General features: G+C 37.8%; 1 protein-coding gene across 4 annotated transcripts in view; it reads left to right on the plus strand.

Moving 5' to 3' along the window:
- FBN1 (fibrillin 1) overlaps nt 1–17,976 on the plus strand; it is a 158,435-nt gene that overhangs the window by 124,648 nt on the left and 15,811 nt on the right. For all 4 annotated transcript variants that reach the window (XM_084532053.1, XM_084532055.1, XM_084532054.1 and 1 more), the window contains 14 exons: nt 52–120; nt 235–360; nt 1,746–1,868; nt 2,515–2,673; nt 3,595–3,666; nt 4,747–4,872; nt 6,786–6,908; nt 10,816–10,941; nt 11,739–11,855; nt 12,261–12,389; nt 12,654–12,773; nt 13,223–13,348; nt 15,330–15,479; nt 17,843–17,908. In XM_084532053.1, coding sequence (XP_084388179.1) covers nt 52–120; nt 235–360; nt 1,746–1,868; nt 2,515–2,673; nt 3,595–3,666; nt 4,747–4,872; nt 6,786–6,908; nt 10,816–10,941; nt 11,739–11,855; nt 12,261–12,389; nt 12,654–12,773; nt 13,223–13,348; nt 15,330–15,479; nt 17,843–17,908 — 1,632 coding nt within the window. The remainder of the gene's footprint in view (nt 1–51; nt 121–234; nt 361–1,745; nt 1,869–2,514; nt 2,674–3,594; nt 3,667–4,746; nt 4,873–6,785; nt 6,909–10,815; nt 10,942–11,738; nt 11,856–12,260; nt 12,390–12,653; nt 12,774–13,222; nt 13,349–15,329; nt 15,480–17,842; nt 17,909–17,976) is intronic.

Raw genomic sequence — 17,976 nt, forward strand, 5'->3', positions numbered from 1 at the left:
TGCTGAAAATGTTTCTGCTATCTTAAGTTCATAAATCTATTTTGTTTTCAGCTGAATATAAGGTTCTTTGCCCTGGAGGAGAAGGATTCCGACCAAACCCTATTACAGTTATATTAGAGGGTAATATTTACATTTTCCTATTTTTACATGCCTAAAATTATTAAACTCTTGAGTGAGTGTTGTTTTTAATAGAAAAGTGTAAATGAGATAATGTCTCTGAATTTGTTTGAACAGATATTGATGAATGTCAAGAACTGCCTGGGCTCTGCCAAGGAGGAAAATGTATTAATACATTTGGTAGCTTCCAGTGTCAGTGTCCATCAGGGTACTATTTGAATGAAGAGACTCGAGTATGTGATGGTACGTAGCCTTCACTTAACTAGTCTTCAGCTTTTATTGATATAAAATGACGACAAATCAACATGTAGCAGAACTGATCTGTCTTTGAAAATGAAAATAAGCAGACCAATGCAGCTTTACAGTGGAAAGTTGAAACAGATTGAAGTCTTACATTGAGAGAGAGAATTCTTTCTTGACCATGTTGAAATATATACAAATTTATATTCAAAATAATAATATTTTTGTCAAAGACAGAAAAAACAACCATTTATATGTAAAACATAGTTTAATAACCAGTTATAAAAAAAAATAGCTGTCCTTTAATGGGTAATAGAATGGTTTATGGGTAGCCAGATAAAGAGCTAACTTGCCCCTTGGTTTCCTGGGTTGGTTACAATGTCTTTGTGCTTTTTATCCACTGCTTATTTTTGCTCCTATTGATTTCAATGTCCAACTGAAAATATCTGTTGGACTGCACAACATTTTTCTTCCCCCAGCACTGTCCGTAGTATATATTCATCACATTGCTTGAAACTATCAGGTTTTACTGGATACAAAACTTCAGGCAACCTCTTAAATCCTTAAATTTCCCAAAGCCCACGCTGTCTTCAGCCTTCCAGACTGTTAATAATGTTAATACAGTACTTATGATATTCCAGGGACTGCAGAAGTATAAAAGGTTCAGGTTCTAAATTAAGTCTGAAGCAAAGTGCTTCATGCATATTGTGCTTATGTAGCTCAACAAATGGTTTCCTGTTAAAGAGGAGATCTACCTTTTTATTTTTCCTTAGTGATGTGTCAAAGATCGTTTAAAATGTTAAGGTTAGTGAACTACTGTTGAATTTTTAGGAACCAAGTTGGACTTTTTCTGTTGTTATTTTAGCAAATGTTGATGAAATCTACGTGATGATGAATCACGTGAGATGTCATGTGATCTTGATCTCTTGATGAAATTAAGGTGACATCTTGAGTTGGGAAAGTTACTCACTTTTCCCAGTCAAAACAGACTTGAACCCTCCAATCAGTCTGTTTTAGCATCATTACTTACTGAGATGGGCACTCCACAGTAAACAGCTTTGGTTCTTGTCTGGATTTGGGAATTCGGAATGAATGAGATCTTTAAATGCTACTTTTGTGTGGCAATTGCAGAAACCAAATTACTGTCTTTGAGCTGCCTAGACACATTAGAGTCCCCATCTTCACACCACAGCTGGACTCTCTGTGGCCACATGTGCCACAAACTCCTCCACTGTGTGGGCATTGCTCCACCATGATCTTGTTCAGCGATCCTTCAGCTGTCCTCTGTTAGTACCTTCCAACCTCAGGTGTTACTGAGACATTTTCGTTCTTGAAAGCACAATGAGAAAACTGCTATGGCCACTCACTGCCTTTTTATTCTCTTCTAGATGTGAATGAGTGTGATACACCTGGCATATGTGGACCTGGCACATGTTACAATACTGTTGGGAACTACACCTGCATCTGTCCTCCTGATTACATGCAAGTCAATGGAGGGAACAACTGTATGGGTATGTGTTGTGGGTTTTTTTAAGCTTTATATTCATGCTTTGGGCCAGGGCTTTAGCTGGCACAAATCAGAATTATTCCTCTAAATTTAGTTAAACAAGAGTTAACTAAATAAAAGATCTACCTTCTTTTATTCATCTTATTACATAAACCAAGGTAGATCACTTTTATTACAGACTTTTTAGTATCTCATCAGAATTTCTATTTTGATTTGATAATTTGTGTGTTCATCCTTTCCAGTTATCATTTCAGCTTTTCATTTAAAAGCTTCTGCAGGTGATACGCTACTAAAATGACTCAGGCTTCACAGAATGAAATCACAACCTGTGCACAGTTTTTAGGAGGAACCACAAACAAACTCGTGTTTTTCAATTTTAGGCAAAACGCCAATACTGAATCCTTTAATGATTCTGATCAGTGTTACAGCAGTGTTTATGACTCTTAAATGTTTGTATTGCAGACAAGTTTTCATACTTTTAAAGTAATCTTGTAGGGATAAATTTTTATGTAGTATTCTACAGTACCACAACATCTACTAGACAGGCATCTAAAAAGTATGTATGTGAAGAATAGTTCTTAAACCCTTCAGGTTCGCCATCTTTTGTAAAAGTTGCTGATGTGTTGGCCTTTTTTTCTTCATTTTCACAGATATGAGAAGAAGTCTGTGCTACAGAAATTACTATGCTGATAACCAAACCTGTGATGGCGAGCTACTCTTTAATATGACCAAGAAAATGTGCTGCTGTTCCTACAACATTGGACGTGCATGGAATAAGCCTTGTGAACAGTGTCCTATACCTAGCACCGGTACTTTTTTGAATTGGGAAGCAATTTGAAAGCCTTGGTAACAGGAATACTATTAGCAGGTGTAACATTGTTAGAGAAAGAGATGCTATGACTTTGTCTGCTCTTGTGTATCTAAAATGAAGAGATCACTTACCTCTTTTGGCCTGGATGTGATCAGTCCTAGTCACAATGAAAGCATATGTTTAAATCCTTTTGGAGTGGTATGTGTACAGACTGCTGGGCCATGCCTCTTTTGTGACAGTTTCATTTTCTGGGAGACTTCATGCTGTATAATTTGATCCATCTCTTGGCAAATGCCTATTATTGATCAAGTACTGAGGCACTGACCGGATTTTTATTGCCATTGCTTCAACAAATGTGTGTGCTGTGCTGTGCCTTGACTGCTGAGGTACCTTTGTCTCTTCTGAGAACGATCCATGTCAAGCAGCTACAATAAGATGTAGCAGTTTCTGGGCTAATTGTATGGGCATACAGGAAGCCTCCACATTGACTTAAGACTCTGCAAAGTTGAGCCCAGGATATCCCACTCTGGTTTGAGGTGGTTAGCTATAAGAATAAACTTCCTAGACAATTATTTGGATAAGTTCCAACTTATGGTTCAGACTTTTTTAAATTCAGATCTGGACTTGTGTGCAGAAACTGTAATGCACAGAGATAAACATATGCACAGCAAAGCCAGGATGTGAGCCCAAACCTTCCTCATCTTTTTATGTGCTAATTTCAGTGGCCTTTGAATGAGAACCCAAGTACATACTAAGCACATCACACAGTGAGCCTTAGGGAAGCATCTGCATACTTCTACATACCCTGCAGATGTTGAAAGGGTAAAAGTAGAAATTTCTTTGGGCAAAGGATGTAGTGAATTTGTGACTGTTGATTAATTCAAAATACTGTAATTGCTGCTTTGGTCTCCTATTGTAGATGAATTCTCTACGCTCTGTGGAAGTCAGAGGCCTGGCTTCTTCATTGATATATATACAGGACTACCAGTTGGTGAGTTGTGATTTCTGTTTTGAACTAAATTCCATACTACCTCTGTCCAAGGAAGGGAGGATGTTTCTTTTCCCAATTATTTCTTTTATGGGAGGAAGAAAAGCCAAACAGTGTAATGGAGATCAACCTTCTGTTGAATTTTGAGCCTGCAAGCTTTCCGTATAGCTCCTCCTAGCTAGCAGCAATGTTTATTGCTGCTTGTTATTAAGGCAATATAAAGCTATAAATAAATTATCATCAGTCCTGCATGAGCAGGGCACAGATACCAAGCCTACAAAGTCTGGGAGTAAGGCCAATCAGCATTTGTTCTGAGTAGAATTAGGAGTCTTTCCTTGGGACTAAACCAGAGATTTATTCTGACATTTCATACCAGTTCCCCTGTGTATTGGTTTGACAGAAAAATCCTTTTTTCTGTTCAACTAGAATATTTCTCACATATGTTATTGTGTATAACTTTTGAATGGTGAGTAACGAATTGCAAAACAAAAAGAGGGAGAGAATGAGAAATTCAAAGACTGAAGTCTGAGTAAACCCTACTGGGACTCTATTTTGTTTTTATTCACACAAGAATGCAAATAAGAAGCAGATAATGTGCCATGTAACAAACGGAGGCAGTATACGGGCAGTAATCAGGTGCTTTAGGATTAATCTGTTGCTCTGATGCAGTGTTTGGCTAGTTAAATCGTAATATTTCTAGTGAAGTGGGGAATATCATTTTCAAAGCAGTTAAACTCTCTCCATTTGGCTCTTCCAAATAACTTCATTGTAACACTCAGAATGACAAGCAGGTTCGCCAGTGCTATGGATGGGAGAAATGAGGAGGGGTGTGTGCTGCGCTCTGCCTTCCCATGTGGCAGGATATGTCTTCGCTACAGAGAAGAGTCAGGATCTGAGGAAACAGGAAACATTTACATTTTCATAGTTTGGAACGACTTGCAATCTATTGCAGTTGGAAAAGTTCTGATGATCACATGCGCTTGATGATTCTATTAAGGATAAATGCAAGAGGACATGTTCTTCAGCAAAGGATTTTATGAAGTGCTGTTTACAAGAATTAAAAAAAAAAAAATCTTCTTGCAGATATTGATGAATGTAGAGAGATTCCTGGAGTGTGTGAAAATGGCATCTGTATAAACATGGTTGGCAGCTTCCGATGCGAGTGTCCTGTGGGTTTCTTCTACAATGACAAGCTACTGATCTGCGAAGGTAGAGTGTTGATATCATTCAGAGAAATGGTATTTCACCAGCTGACAATTCAGACAGTGGCAAGTTTGAGATACTTGCAAGTCATTCTTAGCAAAGGAAATTACTGGTGTCAGTGTAGTAAGTCTGTGTTAATTAAGACTTTTATAATATTTTTTTTGCATAGAAAATACCAGATTTTCTATCAGACGTCTTAGGCTTTGGAGGAGCATGAGTCAGCAGTCATGGGAAGAAACATTGTTTTTCACATTTGACAGAAAAGCCAAGACAAGAGTAGTCATCCTGAGTCAAATCACAATAATATTTTTTTATTCCAAGATATTTTTTCTTATGGGACAAAGATTTCTGTTTTTTATTTATTTATTTATTTATTTATTTATTTATTTTGTTTTGTTTTGTTTTGTTTTGTTTTTCCTGGGGGGGGCTGGGGGGGAAGGGCAATTTAAACATTTCCTAATGTTTTATTAGTCATTTTTATGGTGAAACCAAAGACAGTAGTATGAGTTGCTTCATTCCCTGGTGTGGTTTATGACTGCTGACAAAATGGATACTAAAAGCAAGGTATTGAGGAGCTTCAAGTACAAGCATGTTCTGTAGGCAGCTTCTATTTGAAATGTTACATTTCTAGGGAAATAATGTTCTCTGTTAGCAGCAGCTTTGAGAAACCCAAGTGACAATGAGGGTTGTGTTGACTTTGACCCAAGCTTGAATGGATTCAGAGGATAGCCTCTGCTCTGCCATCCAGTGCTGTGAATGCTGTTTAATGAGAATAAAATTGCATTTAAGAGCCCTGCTTCTCTCCCCGCTCACCTGCCTTTTTTTTTTTTTCCAGAATAATATTGATTTATTATAGTCAATATCTATTGTTAGAACATGATTGTGAGAATCACCTCTCTTAGACTGTGTATTTCTCTAAGAGGGCTATTATACATCTATCTCTTGGTTATACCATCTAACCTATAAAACAGCTCTCTCCCTTCCATATTCTGAGAACGAGGGGGCTAGCAGCAATCCATCCACAGTAAAATTCTACTTCTGTGATTCCATCTTCAAAGCTTAAAAAACATAATCAAATCCAGTGCTAATGCTTTATTTTCACACCTCGTTGCCTCTGACCATGAATTTAACTTGTTCTGTCAGATTCTTACTCATACTGTCTTAGTCTGGGTAACTAGTAAATGATTCTATGACTATGTTTCTCAGATTTAGAATGGCGCATGTATTTATGTCATTGCACTGGTCTCTGAGGTGCTGCTGCTGGTAGAAATTGCATGTGGTAGTACAGCTCTCCCAAGTGAGTGTGCTGCCTTCAATATGCAGCCATCCACAGGAAATAATCCAAAACTAATCTTCCCAAATTGTAAGTACAGGCGAATATCACAAAAGAAAAAATTGTCATTCATGTCCATCTACTTTTCACATTCTTAAATAAGGAAAACTGGTTTTTTTCCTTGCCTGAAATTTTATGTTGCTGTTTATATTTATATTGTAAGCTGCTAACATCCAACATGGATCTTGTTTCTGTGTTACGACTGGGGGGATGCTTATAATTTCCACCTGCAGATCTATGTGGGCATAGCAACTTCCTTATTCTGATCGCAGTCTGACAGAAGTCCATCCAAGTGGAAGGTTGCAACAGTCCTTTCCTGTGCACTCCAATAGTTTCAGAAAACCATTATATCAGTCTTCTAAGCAGGAATAAGTTTTACAAATGGAACATACAGATTAGGGACCATTTCAAGGAGACATCTAAATTTAACCAAGTACCTAATTTAATGAGTATATTGATGTTTTCAGAATTAAAAGAAATACCTATACTTAATAAAACAGTACTCCTTTACACTAAAAACAATGTGGTTTTCTTATCTTTCTAGTACCAATTTACCATAACAGTCAAATTCCTTCTTGTATAACAGATATTGATGAATGCCAAAATGGACCAGTATGTCAGCAAAATGCTGAGTGTGTCAACACAGCTGGTAGCTACCGTTGTGACTGTAAACCTGGCTATAGATTCACATCAACCGGACGCTGCACTGGTGAGTATTTCTGCCTTGCATGAATGAATGTCTGCAGAAAGTAAGGTACTACTTTAAAAGAAGTTTAAAAAAGCATATCTCCTTTTCAGTAAGATGTATTTTTTATACTAGGAGGTGATCTAGGCTCCAAGAACCCTCCTCTTAAAGACTTTTAGGAAATCCCATAAACATTCTGCTAATTCCCGGAAGAGTAATGGGCCCATCCTGCAAAGGCATAAATGATAGTTAATCACCTGAGTAGGTATTTGACCTCCACTTTATACCACCAACTGCAAAGATCTGCTGTTAGTGTTAGGTCAGAGGTTGGACTCAATGATCTTGAGGTCTCTTCCAGCCTAGAAATTCTGTGATTCTGTGTGTGATTCTTTAGTCCATGTCATGTCTGGCTTCACTACTTTGTGACTAGCTGTTTTCTGACACTAAAAATTTAGTTGCTGACAGAGAATGTGATATTTTCCCCTTCATCTGAATAAAGTCATTTATTTTTATTTTCTGGATGTGTTTTAGCACTTTTTTTGCCACATGTTTTTTCACGAATAAATCACTGCTTGCTGGGATCTCTGCTGATAAGGTGGACTTACCTAAGCCATATGCAACAACTAACTTAAAAAGCTTTCTGTTAAACTTCCTAACTTTTCCGTGGGTTTAAACTGGCCCCTGAACATTATTTTTAGATACTCCCTGACTGGGACTGTAGTTCTCTAATCTAGTTGGTCTTTCTTCTAATATCATAGTCCAGAGAGGCATTGGTGTTATCTTGATTACTTGAAGAATTGCAGAGATTTTAGAGTGCTACGAGCTAAAGAGCTGTAAATATTATATACGTTTCTGAACAATATAATAATTACAAAGGAAATTGGTAACATTTTCCTTCTGTTTGCGCTTCTGAGTACTTGAGTTTTTAGGAAGTGCACTTTTTCCTGCAGTGCAGTTTTTCATTGTTTCATGAGACCCTTGAGGGAAAAGGGTGTAGGGGCAACCTGAACTCTACTATGAGAACTAAAACTTTGTTTTGTAAAGCTATGCAGTGGCATATGTAAATATGCAATACATTACCAATGTAATTGTTGTTTTTACGTGTTCGACCGTAGTACAGGAAGAGCCAGGGAAGGTTCTGATACGGGTTACAATAACCCAGCATGAATTGGCACAAAAGTAATACTTCCCTGTATTTTGCTCTTATTTTATACTTAGTGAAAATAAAGTGTAACAATTAGAGTCAAAGGTGGTTGATAAAATACTTGATCCAGCAAAGAAAGGAAAATCCTAACTGCTCTGCTGAGAGCATAGTGATAAGCACCTTGCAATGCTGGATCAGTCATGCTTCTGCATTAAATAGTATTACACCCCAGTAGCTTGTATGTTATTGTACGTAACTAGGTTGTATCATGGTCAACAATACTATGACTATTTAATTTATCTTATAAAAATAGCACTCTTCTGGTGCTATCTATCGTGGTATAATGAGTATTTTTTCTTATAAACAATTAAGACAATTCTGCCTCCCAGTTTTTAAACAATTCTAATGTTCTTTACTGTGAGGGTGGTCAAACACTGGAACAGGCTTCTTAGAGTGATAGTTGATGCCCATGCCTGTGAGTGTTAAAGAGTCAATTGGATAACGCCCTCATTAATCTGCTTTATCTTCTGGTTCATCCTGAAGTGCTCAGGCAGTTGGACTAGATGACCTTTGAAAGGTCCCTTCCAACTGAACTATTCCATTCTGTTCTGTTCTATTGTCTGTTTATCCCAAAAGAAGTGATTTTTCCCTGGGACTTTGAATTCACTGTTCACGGAGCACTAAAGAGAGTCATAGTTTTTCTTTCCCCTCTACATTTCTGAGATGAGAAAATTAGGAATTCTTATATCAGCATGCTATCCAGCATTGGTTTCCTTTCTCCTTCCTTAGATTCTAGTTAGCAGCAGTATCCTTAATAGCATTGGCAGAGCTTAGTAGTCAGTAAATGTTCATCCAAAGTTACTAATGGAGCTGATTGATGTACAGTAATCCTAGGGATGAGAGCTATCAGGATGGTCTGTGTGCTTAGCAGAGTGTGGAGAACAGACAAAGGAAAACAAGATTTAGTACACGCAATTCTTTGCAGTTAGGAACAATTTCACTCTTGCACTTTTGCAATGCAGTTTGTTATGAAACTGCATCTTAGATGTTTTGCTTAGATTGTATTTGAAATAAAATTACAGAACACTAAAATCAACTAGACTCCAATACAGGCTAATGGGAGCATATCAGTTGCAGTATTTTGGAGATGCAGCAGACAAAATGCCAGGAAGCATACTGAATCAAACCAGCTCTTGTTGGTGGATGAGGTCAACAAAAAGACCTCATTTTATTCATGTTTCTGATTTGTTATGGAAAAAGTCTGCTAGACAGCAAACATTTTGTTCTTTGACATTTTGTTTCGCTTACTATTGATAAAACCCTGCATTCTGCCTGGAAGTATTCATAACGAGTAGCAGGAAACGGGTAGCTGTTGAACTAGTGTAATAGATGCCCTGCTATTGTAAGGCAGCAAATCCCATGCTAGCAGGATAGTTTTCCCCATCTCTTTCTGCAGAACTATACAGGTGATTGTATGCTTCTGTTGGCAAAATATTTTCTGGCTACATACAGCATAACTCTTCTTGCTGTTTGAGCTTTTGTTGTGATTTATCCCGACAGGCAGCTAAGCACCATGCAGCCATTTGCTCACTCCCTGCCCTTGGACAGATGGGGGAGAGAATTGGAAGAAAAAAAAAAAGAGGGGGGGGAGGAGGAACAGGGAGACTTACAGGTTGAGATACAGGCCGTTTAATGTGACAGAAAAATAACAATGATAAAAAAAAATGTACAAAGCAAGTGATGCACAATGTAATTGCTCACCACCCACTGACTGATGCCCAGCCAGACCCTGAGCAGTGGCCTCCCCACTCCCACTCCTGCCTCCCCCAGCCAACCCCCCACCAGTTTTATTGTTCAGCAGGATGCCATACAGTATGGAATATCCCTGTGGCCACTTTGGGTCAGCTGTCCTGGTTGTGTCCCCTCCCAGCTCCTTGTGAGGCACCCCCAGCCTCTCTCCTGGCAAAGGCAGTGTAAGAAGTTGAGTCCTTGACTCAGTGTAAGCACTGCTCAGCAACAACCAGAGCATTGGCATGTTCTCAGCATTATTCTCATCCTAAATCCAAAACACAGCACCATACCAGCTACTAGGAAGAATATTAACTCTGTTCCAGCTGAATCCAGGACAGCTTATCATGCCTTGTTTGTCTGATTTTCAGGACCATCACATTGCATAAGACACAGGTGCTACTTGTGCTCATTTTATCTCTGCAGAGTGCCTAATATTTTAATGCATTTTTATCTTTTTGTAAGCTCAGTGAAAAGAGCGTAGGATTTATTTCAATCTCAGTTTTGTATGATTTCAGTAAGTCAGTTAAGCAGCATTGCGCTTAACATGGCTAAAAGCAATAAGCTGCTTTCACGAGAAGGATACAAACTGTGATATAAATATATATATGTGAGGCTTTCACATCTGCTGTGAAATCAATGTAGAACGCTCAGAAATCTCCTGACACAATTTCATGTCATTAAATCTGCTTTTCAAATCCAGTGATTTGAAAATCACAATTTAGTGACATGATTCCCTTTCAGCAAGAATTCGTGTTTCAGCAATATCACTTTTACACTAGACTTTTTCTAGCTCCACAAATGTTGTAAAGGTAGTTTACAAGCAAATTACCCATTTCCAGAGATTTATTTAGTAATGTTTCTCTTATTAATAAATTAAAAATACTACTTTAAATTAGAGACCTGCACTGAATTCTAAATATCATGGTTGATGCTAATACATCTTTCTAGCCTTGTAGTTTAGAGGCCTTAACTTTCAATGTGCCTCTTTGTTTTCAGATCGGAATGAATGTCAAGAAATTCCCAATATCTGCAGCCATGGGCAGTGTATTGACACTGTCGGAAGTTTTTACTGTATTTGTCACAACGGATTCAAGACCAACGATGACAGAACAATGTGTATAGGCAAGTATATCCAATTAAGTTGTACTTAGACTAATGACTATCTTAATGAAAGCCGATCCTCTGTATCATAAGGAGTGGCCCTTTAAGAACTGATTGTGAGCCATCTACCACTGGCAATGGTGTGAAAACACCATACCTGGTAAATGGAGATGATAAGCTGATAATGAAAGAAGAACATCTCGTTACTGTAGATAGAACCTTTAAAAATATATATCCTGTCTAATGAACTGTTGATGCTTTCATTCCTCAGGAAAATATTCCTTCCTTGTTAGAATTTTCTGAAGCATTTTGTCTCATTTATTCCTTAGACAAGAAATCTAATAGATGAATATTGCAATACAGAAATTGTATACAGCCTACTCGTTAATAGAATAAGCGAAGGGTAGATTTCCTGCCAGAAAAGTGCCCTTTTCAGAAACAGAGGCATCTTCATAAAGAAGGAAATTCTGTACTTAACCCATTTGTAGCTGTTAGTTTAGATCTGTTGTGGATAGGATGAGATTTCAGGATGTTTATGATCAAAGATAAATTAGAAATCCCTTGGGGAGGGTGAGATAGATACAAAATAGATTTAGGAGAATAAATTATCATTGGACACTTGATCTATTTTTACATATGTTGCTATCAAATACATAAACCCATGTAAAATCTTCCTTTTGGAAGACAGGAAAATCTTTTTTACTTCTATTTGCTCTGTGTTGGCAGTAGATTATTTCTCATGCCAGTGGGATAGCTCCAGGCCTTCCTTTCCCCATTAGAGATTAAAATTCTTGCTGCTTGTTTTTTCTCCTTTGTAGATATCAATGAGTGTGAGAGAGATGCCTGTGGCAATGGAACCTGCAGAAACACCATTGGCTCTTTCAATTGCCGCTGCAATTTGGGGTTCATCCTCTCACATAACAATGACTGTATAGGTAAGGAGTGCTGAGACCAGTTAAGTGTTTCTAAGACTTTCTGCTTCTAATAAAATTAACATTAGTACCATCATTTCTATGGTGTTAAAATTGCACTTTGAATGGTCTATGTGATTAAAGACAAAAAGCTATTTCTTTGGTCTGAAAAGGCTTCTGATTGTAAACTTCTTGCTTTTCTATAAGCACTTAAATGTTTTCTTGTGAAATATGCCATTCTCTTTTTAACTCTCACTTTGACAATTTTATAACGTAGACCAATAGGAGTATTTTTCCCTCACTTGCATTTGAAACAAGGGTTTATTGATGAATTCTCAGTTACTGTGCGATGTAGTGTAAACAGAAATCTTATCTATGCAATTGTACTTGGTGCAAGTATTTCTCATGTATCTTTCAATGTTATTTTAGATGTGGATGAATGTGCAAGTGGAAATGGGATGCTCTGCAGGAATGGTCAGTGTGTGAACACGATTGGATCTTTCCAGTGTCTTTGCAATGATGGCTATGAGGTGGCTCTGGATGGAAGGACTTGTGTTGGTAAGTACTTTCTTTTAGGGTCAAAAAAAGAAAGTGCAACAAACCTTGAAATGACAGTGTTGAGTGAAAAGTGAAGGAGGTCAGAGAGAACTGTCAAACTGATGTCATTATAGCTAGCTGAAGAAAAGCAAGTGGATGAAGACACTTCTGCTCCTGGAAAGTTCCACCGTTAGTTTGATGGAATCAAAAGTAAAGCATCCTCTACAGCAGATTTGTGGAGATAACATATTTGAAATAATTGCTGTTGTCTCTCTTTTCTTTCAGATGTGAATGAGTGTGCACTGGATCCTGGAAAATGCTCACCGGGCACGTGCCAGAACTTGGATGGGTCATTCAGATGCATTTGTCCTCCTGGATATGTCCTGCAAAATGACAAATGTGAAGGTGTGTATAGACCAATCCTTTATCTGTTTGTTTTTCTAGCTACTCACTGTTGTTACCACTGTTCTCTGCATCTAAACATACGTAATGTTTATTCTTTTGTGGCAGTATGCAGTTCTGAACTGTAGCAACTGATAAGTCACTTGCTTCTCAGAAAATCTCACACAGTTTTATTTGAACCTGAGCTACCCTATCAGATCCCAAGAAAAATCTGATCCCAGGCTGTTTGGTTGATGGTACATTGCTGAGGCGTGCCCACCACATGAGGTTTTGAAAACTAACTGTAGATTTTGTGCCTGGATTTCTCATCCCTCTTTCTGTCTGTTCTTCTATTGGCATTAGTGTTTTCAAATCTATTAGATATCACTGTTGATGTAAGGTTGTATTTTATGTTGTACATCTGCCAGTGCAGACATTTTTATTTCTCATCTCTGTAATTACTTTTCTTACAGATATTGATGAGTGTGTAGAACAGCCAGAAATTTGTGCCCTGGGCACATGCAGCAACACACCAGGCAGTTTCAAATGCTTGTGTCCAGAAGGTTTTGTGTTGTCTTCCACAGGAAGGCGATGCCAAGGTAATTTTATTCTTTTTTTTTGGCATTTCAGAATTTGTTTTCTGTTTTATAAAAGCCTTGTTAGCTGCCTGTTTCTAATATAATAAGGAGACTCTGGACTCAAACAATGTTTTTCACAAGAAAAACATGGTAATTCTTCAGCTGTGGCCAGGTTCTGTCTTGCTCTAACATCTGTTTGTCATCAAAGAGAACATTTCAATAAAAGAGGTGAAGATTATGTTAAATGCACCAGGTTAAGTGAGAAAATTATGTTGCCCTGTAGCCCTTTCTTGCACCCCTGGAAGAAATGTTGAGGCTACCTAGATTCTGTATAGACTGTGACATGTTTGACATGGTGTAGAAGCATGAACATGGGAGACTACTGCAGTGCAGTGCTACAAACAGCATTTCCAGGAATAAGGCTGTTCTTAGCACTTATCAAATTCTATATAGCATTTGTTATACACTATTCCTCTACGCAAATGTGTGGATGGAAAAAAGATGGAAAACATTTGCAGGTGGTGTGGCATGGCTGATAAGCACCCATCTACTTAAAAAAGTCTGAAGCTCCTTTTGGCTTCAGGCATTAGTACATACACTGTTCAGAGGCACTGAGACAGGTCAAATGCTGAGAACTGAACATCTAGTAATGAAAAGCCACAGGTTAGTTTATTCTGTGGATAAAGAATAAGCACAGCAAATTAGGGAGTGAGTTATTTTAAATACTTTGGAAATTATTAAATAGATATATCATTAAATGTCCCATACACAGTGTGCACATCGGTAACTGCTGATGAGTAAGACCTCTATAAGGACCTCTGTAGTTATGCTTGGCACATAATGGTGATGCTTATTGACACCATAGTGAGTTCTTCACTTCACAATGGGCTAAATGAATCTGTGGAACCTGCAGTAAACATTCATCCAGGTCTCCAAACCACCATGCAGTTTGGCATAGTTACTTGCCTCAACTTCAAGAAAGTAGCATGGCTGTTTTAGCTGTGTTTTTGTAGCTTGTATAAATGAGATTTCTTTACCCTGAGGTTATTGTTCTCTCCAGGTAGGGAAAAACACTAAAAAACAAAAACACAACAAGAAACAAAATCACAAAAAAAGTATGCAGCTTTATCTTCTTCTTTATAAAAGCCAACCATTGTTTCACATGGAATATTAGAGGAAAATGCATACTTGTGTGAACAAACCTTAAGAACTGTGTTTTTCCCCATCCACTGAAGAAGACTGTTTTTTTCAAGTATCTCGGGCAAAACAAACTTTTGTTTAAAACTTCCCATTACCTAGGAGTTTTGTAAAGTCTGGACATTGCCCAGCATTGATGCTGCAGCCAGAAAACTGGATGAGCAGCTGCTTCCACAATTGGCCTGTTGCTGTTCCCCTGCCAAGCCAGGGAGCTGCCAGCTTTCTGCCTGCTGGATGCTTGTGGTCTCTGATCTCAGCCCTACTCCAGCATCCTTGTTACCCAGCTTAAAGCAGTAAAATGTAGTGCCACAGGGCCAGTTTTCTTTGTTCCATGTACCTCTGGGAAGAATTATAACAGAAAGCACTATTGTACATTGCCCCTCAGTTTAATACTACACAGCATTATCATTGCAAGTTTACTCAAATCTTTTGACTTAAGTGATTCTTACTCATAATGAAATATAAATAAGTCAATGTTTGTTTTTTACAAAAAGGAGTGAAGATAGGAAGGGAGTACAGCCCTTTCATCTCTGCTGGAAATATGAGAAAATCTTTTCCTTTTCCCTGACTGAGATAGGACACTCTATCCCATAGCTTTCCTTTACTGGGATGGAAGGAGTCTCTCCCTCATCAGAGCGTTCCCATCAGAGCCTCTCCTGTCAGAGGCAATAATGGTCCTTTTTAAAATCAGATGGAATTTGGGTGCTTTGCTGGGGGGGCTGTAGGGAGACCTCATGTAATTTTGCAACTAACTTCTCTAAGTGAAAACTGCCAAAGTTAGACTAACAACTTTTTCTCTATGCAGATCTGAGAGTGAGTTACTGCTTTACCAAATTTGAAGATGGAAAATGTTCTGTGCCGAAGTCCCGAAACCACTCCAAACAAGAGTGTTGCTGTGCCTTGAAAGGACAAGGGTGGGGAGATCCCTGTGAACTCTGCCCAGAGGAAGCAGATGGTGTGTTGTTGACTAGGTGACCTTAGTATCATGATAGACTTTCAGAACTGAAAGAAGATTGTGATTCTTATAAGAAGGAATTAAGAAAAATATTTTTCCAGAGGTTGCCATTGCTATCTCTAAAGTAGATGCCTTTGAGGTCTCAAAAAGCATCTCTCAACCATATTCCATGTTTCCTTATAGGTTTGTTAGTATAATTAGTTGGTGAGTATTTTGCTCTGGAGGTGTCACATACTGCAGTAGGAAGGTAGGAGGCTGTATGTGGAAATACCTGCAAGATGCAAATGGAATTCATCTAATTACAAGTACAGGAAGGGGTGCCATAAAGATGAAATCTAAATTACAAACAAACAATACAAACAAACAAACAAAAAACACAATAGAATTAGCTCCTCATCTGAACCACCATGTTAAATTTTGTGACTTCATGTTATTATTTAAAAAAAAAAAAAAAAATCTGTTTGGCAATCTTTTCAATGTGAATGACTTGCAAAAATAGCAGAGAATGACAAAACGGAGGCCCTTATGAAGGAAAGCCTTCCTGGACTGTTGCTAAAGAAATACTTTCTTTTGTGAGTATCCTCTGTAAGACTGTGAGTAACTAAGCGTCAAACAACTCAACAGGCCTTTGTACCATCGTAGTGCAATTTGCTGAACGCACTTTAATTCATACTGACAAATGCGGTTAACAGCATTACTAGTTTCAGGAATACATTAATACAGTTCATTTCATTAATATGTCATGTAGATGTTTTGCAGACAATCCACACAAAAACCAAGAGAAGAAAAGAGAAAACAAATGTGCCAGTTGCAATACTCCTTCTAGGCATAATGCCTGTGCAAATCTAATTCAGTTGCCCCAGGAGCATTTGAACCAGTCAGCTGGAAAAGCATGATATACATCACAACATTTCCTTGAAGTGTCAGCACATAACGTTTTTTGCAGTCCAGGCTGCTCTCAAATGACGAGATCAAGGGCATTTTTCTTATCTTTTGAAAGAGAAATGGTATTAACATATCAGAGTGAGGGAAATTTATGTCTTGACATATTGTGGACACTGGAATTAGTTGTGTTTCCATTGTTTTGTTTTGTTTTGTTTTTAAATAAGTACTTGGTTGTTATCTTTACGTGTTCTCCACTGCATGCCATCTTATACAGGCTAGTAAACTCAAGCATATAGACAAGTCTCTTTCTGAAGGCTTGGGCAGTAGGTGGGTTTTGAGTAGCACAGGGATAAGTTTCCCAATCAGAGAGCAACAGCATGCCAGTCACTTTGTTATTTTCAGCGCAAGTGTGCTCAGCACAATTTTAGCTCAGTTTTGTTCAACCTCAGCAACAGTATGCTAATGTATTTCAACGAAAGAAAATATAACATCTGTTGTGGCTAAGATTGGATTTTACTGCTGAACTTTTTTTTTACTGCCTCTTTGCAGCCTACTGCAATTTCAAATAAAAGTTGTATCTTATGAAGAGTTCTGAGCATGGTTAGTAGTGAATAGATGCTCAGCAGTGTATTGAGATGATTTGAATTACAGGCATGTGTCCATCCATCTGCTGAAGATACAGTTTAGAGAAGAGAGGTAGAAAGCTAGTTTCAATTTGAAAGACTTGTTGGTTTTTTTTGTGTGTGTGCATGTCTGGCCCAAAAGTAGTTTATGAATCTGAAGAGCCTTTGTGATTACAAAATCCTCATTGTAATTTGGTCCAAAAGAGTGGAAATGTATGATTTCTTGTTTACTGTAAGGCCCAGAATATATTAGGCGATTTGCATAGGTAAGGAACTACATGCCATATGCAACAAAAAAATTGGGAACAACTCATTCTCTAAAGATTTACATCATCTTTAAATCTTCAAAAACTGCACAGAAAACCTTGTGGATTTAGAAACTGGGTGGTAACTTCACTCTAAGCTGAACCCAGAAATTATACTCTTAGCCTACTTATAAAAAAGACTATTGCTACTAACTAGTGACTACAAATGAGATTGTATTTTGTTCAGAAAATGTAGGAAGTCTTCAATTTACAATAAAAATGAATGCAGTCACTGTTATTGATACTTTTAAAGTGGAAATATTGCGTTACTTTACTCCTTAAAGCAAGTTGAACGATGCTGATTATTCACAGAATTTTACATATATACATACTGGAGATCAGGTGGAATGTAAAGTAAGCATACAGTTTTCACATTAATATAAGACTAAAGTAAATTATGCATTTTAAATTGTACATACTAAATTTCTGGATCTGACCATGAGAAGGATGACTTGGTATGAGTGATTGCATAGCTTATGGCTAATGCTGATCTCCAAGACAGAATTTATCATGTGCTTTGAACTTTTTTTTTTTTCTTTCCATTGCACAGAGGCATTCAGACAGATTTGTCCATTTGGAATAGGCATCCTTGTTGGACCTGGTGATGCAAGACTGGGTAAGTGCCTGAACTGCTAATGCTGTTGTATCAATATGACATTTTATACCCAAAATCCATTCTCAGTT

This window comes from Aythya ferina (assembly GCF_964211825.1).
Source record: "Aythya ferina genome assembly, chromosome: 11".
In the NCBI taxonomy this organism is placed as follows: domain Eukaryota; kingdom Metazoa; phylum Chordata; class Aves; order Anseriformes; family Anatidae; genus Aythya; species Aythya ferina.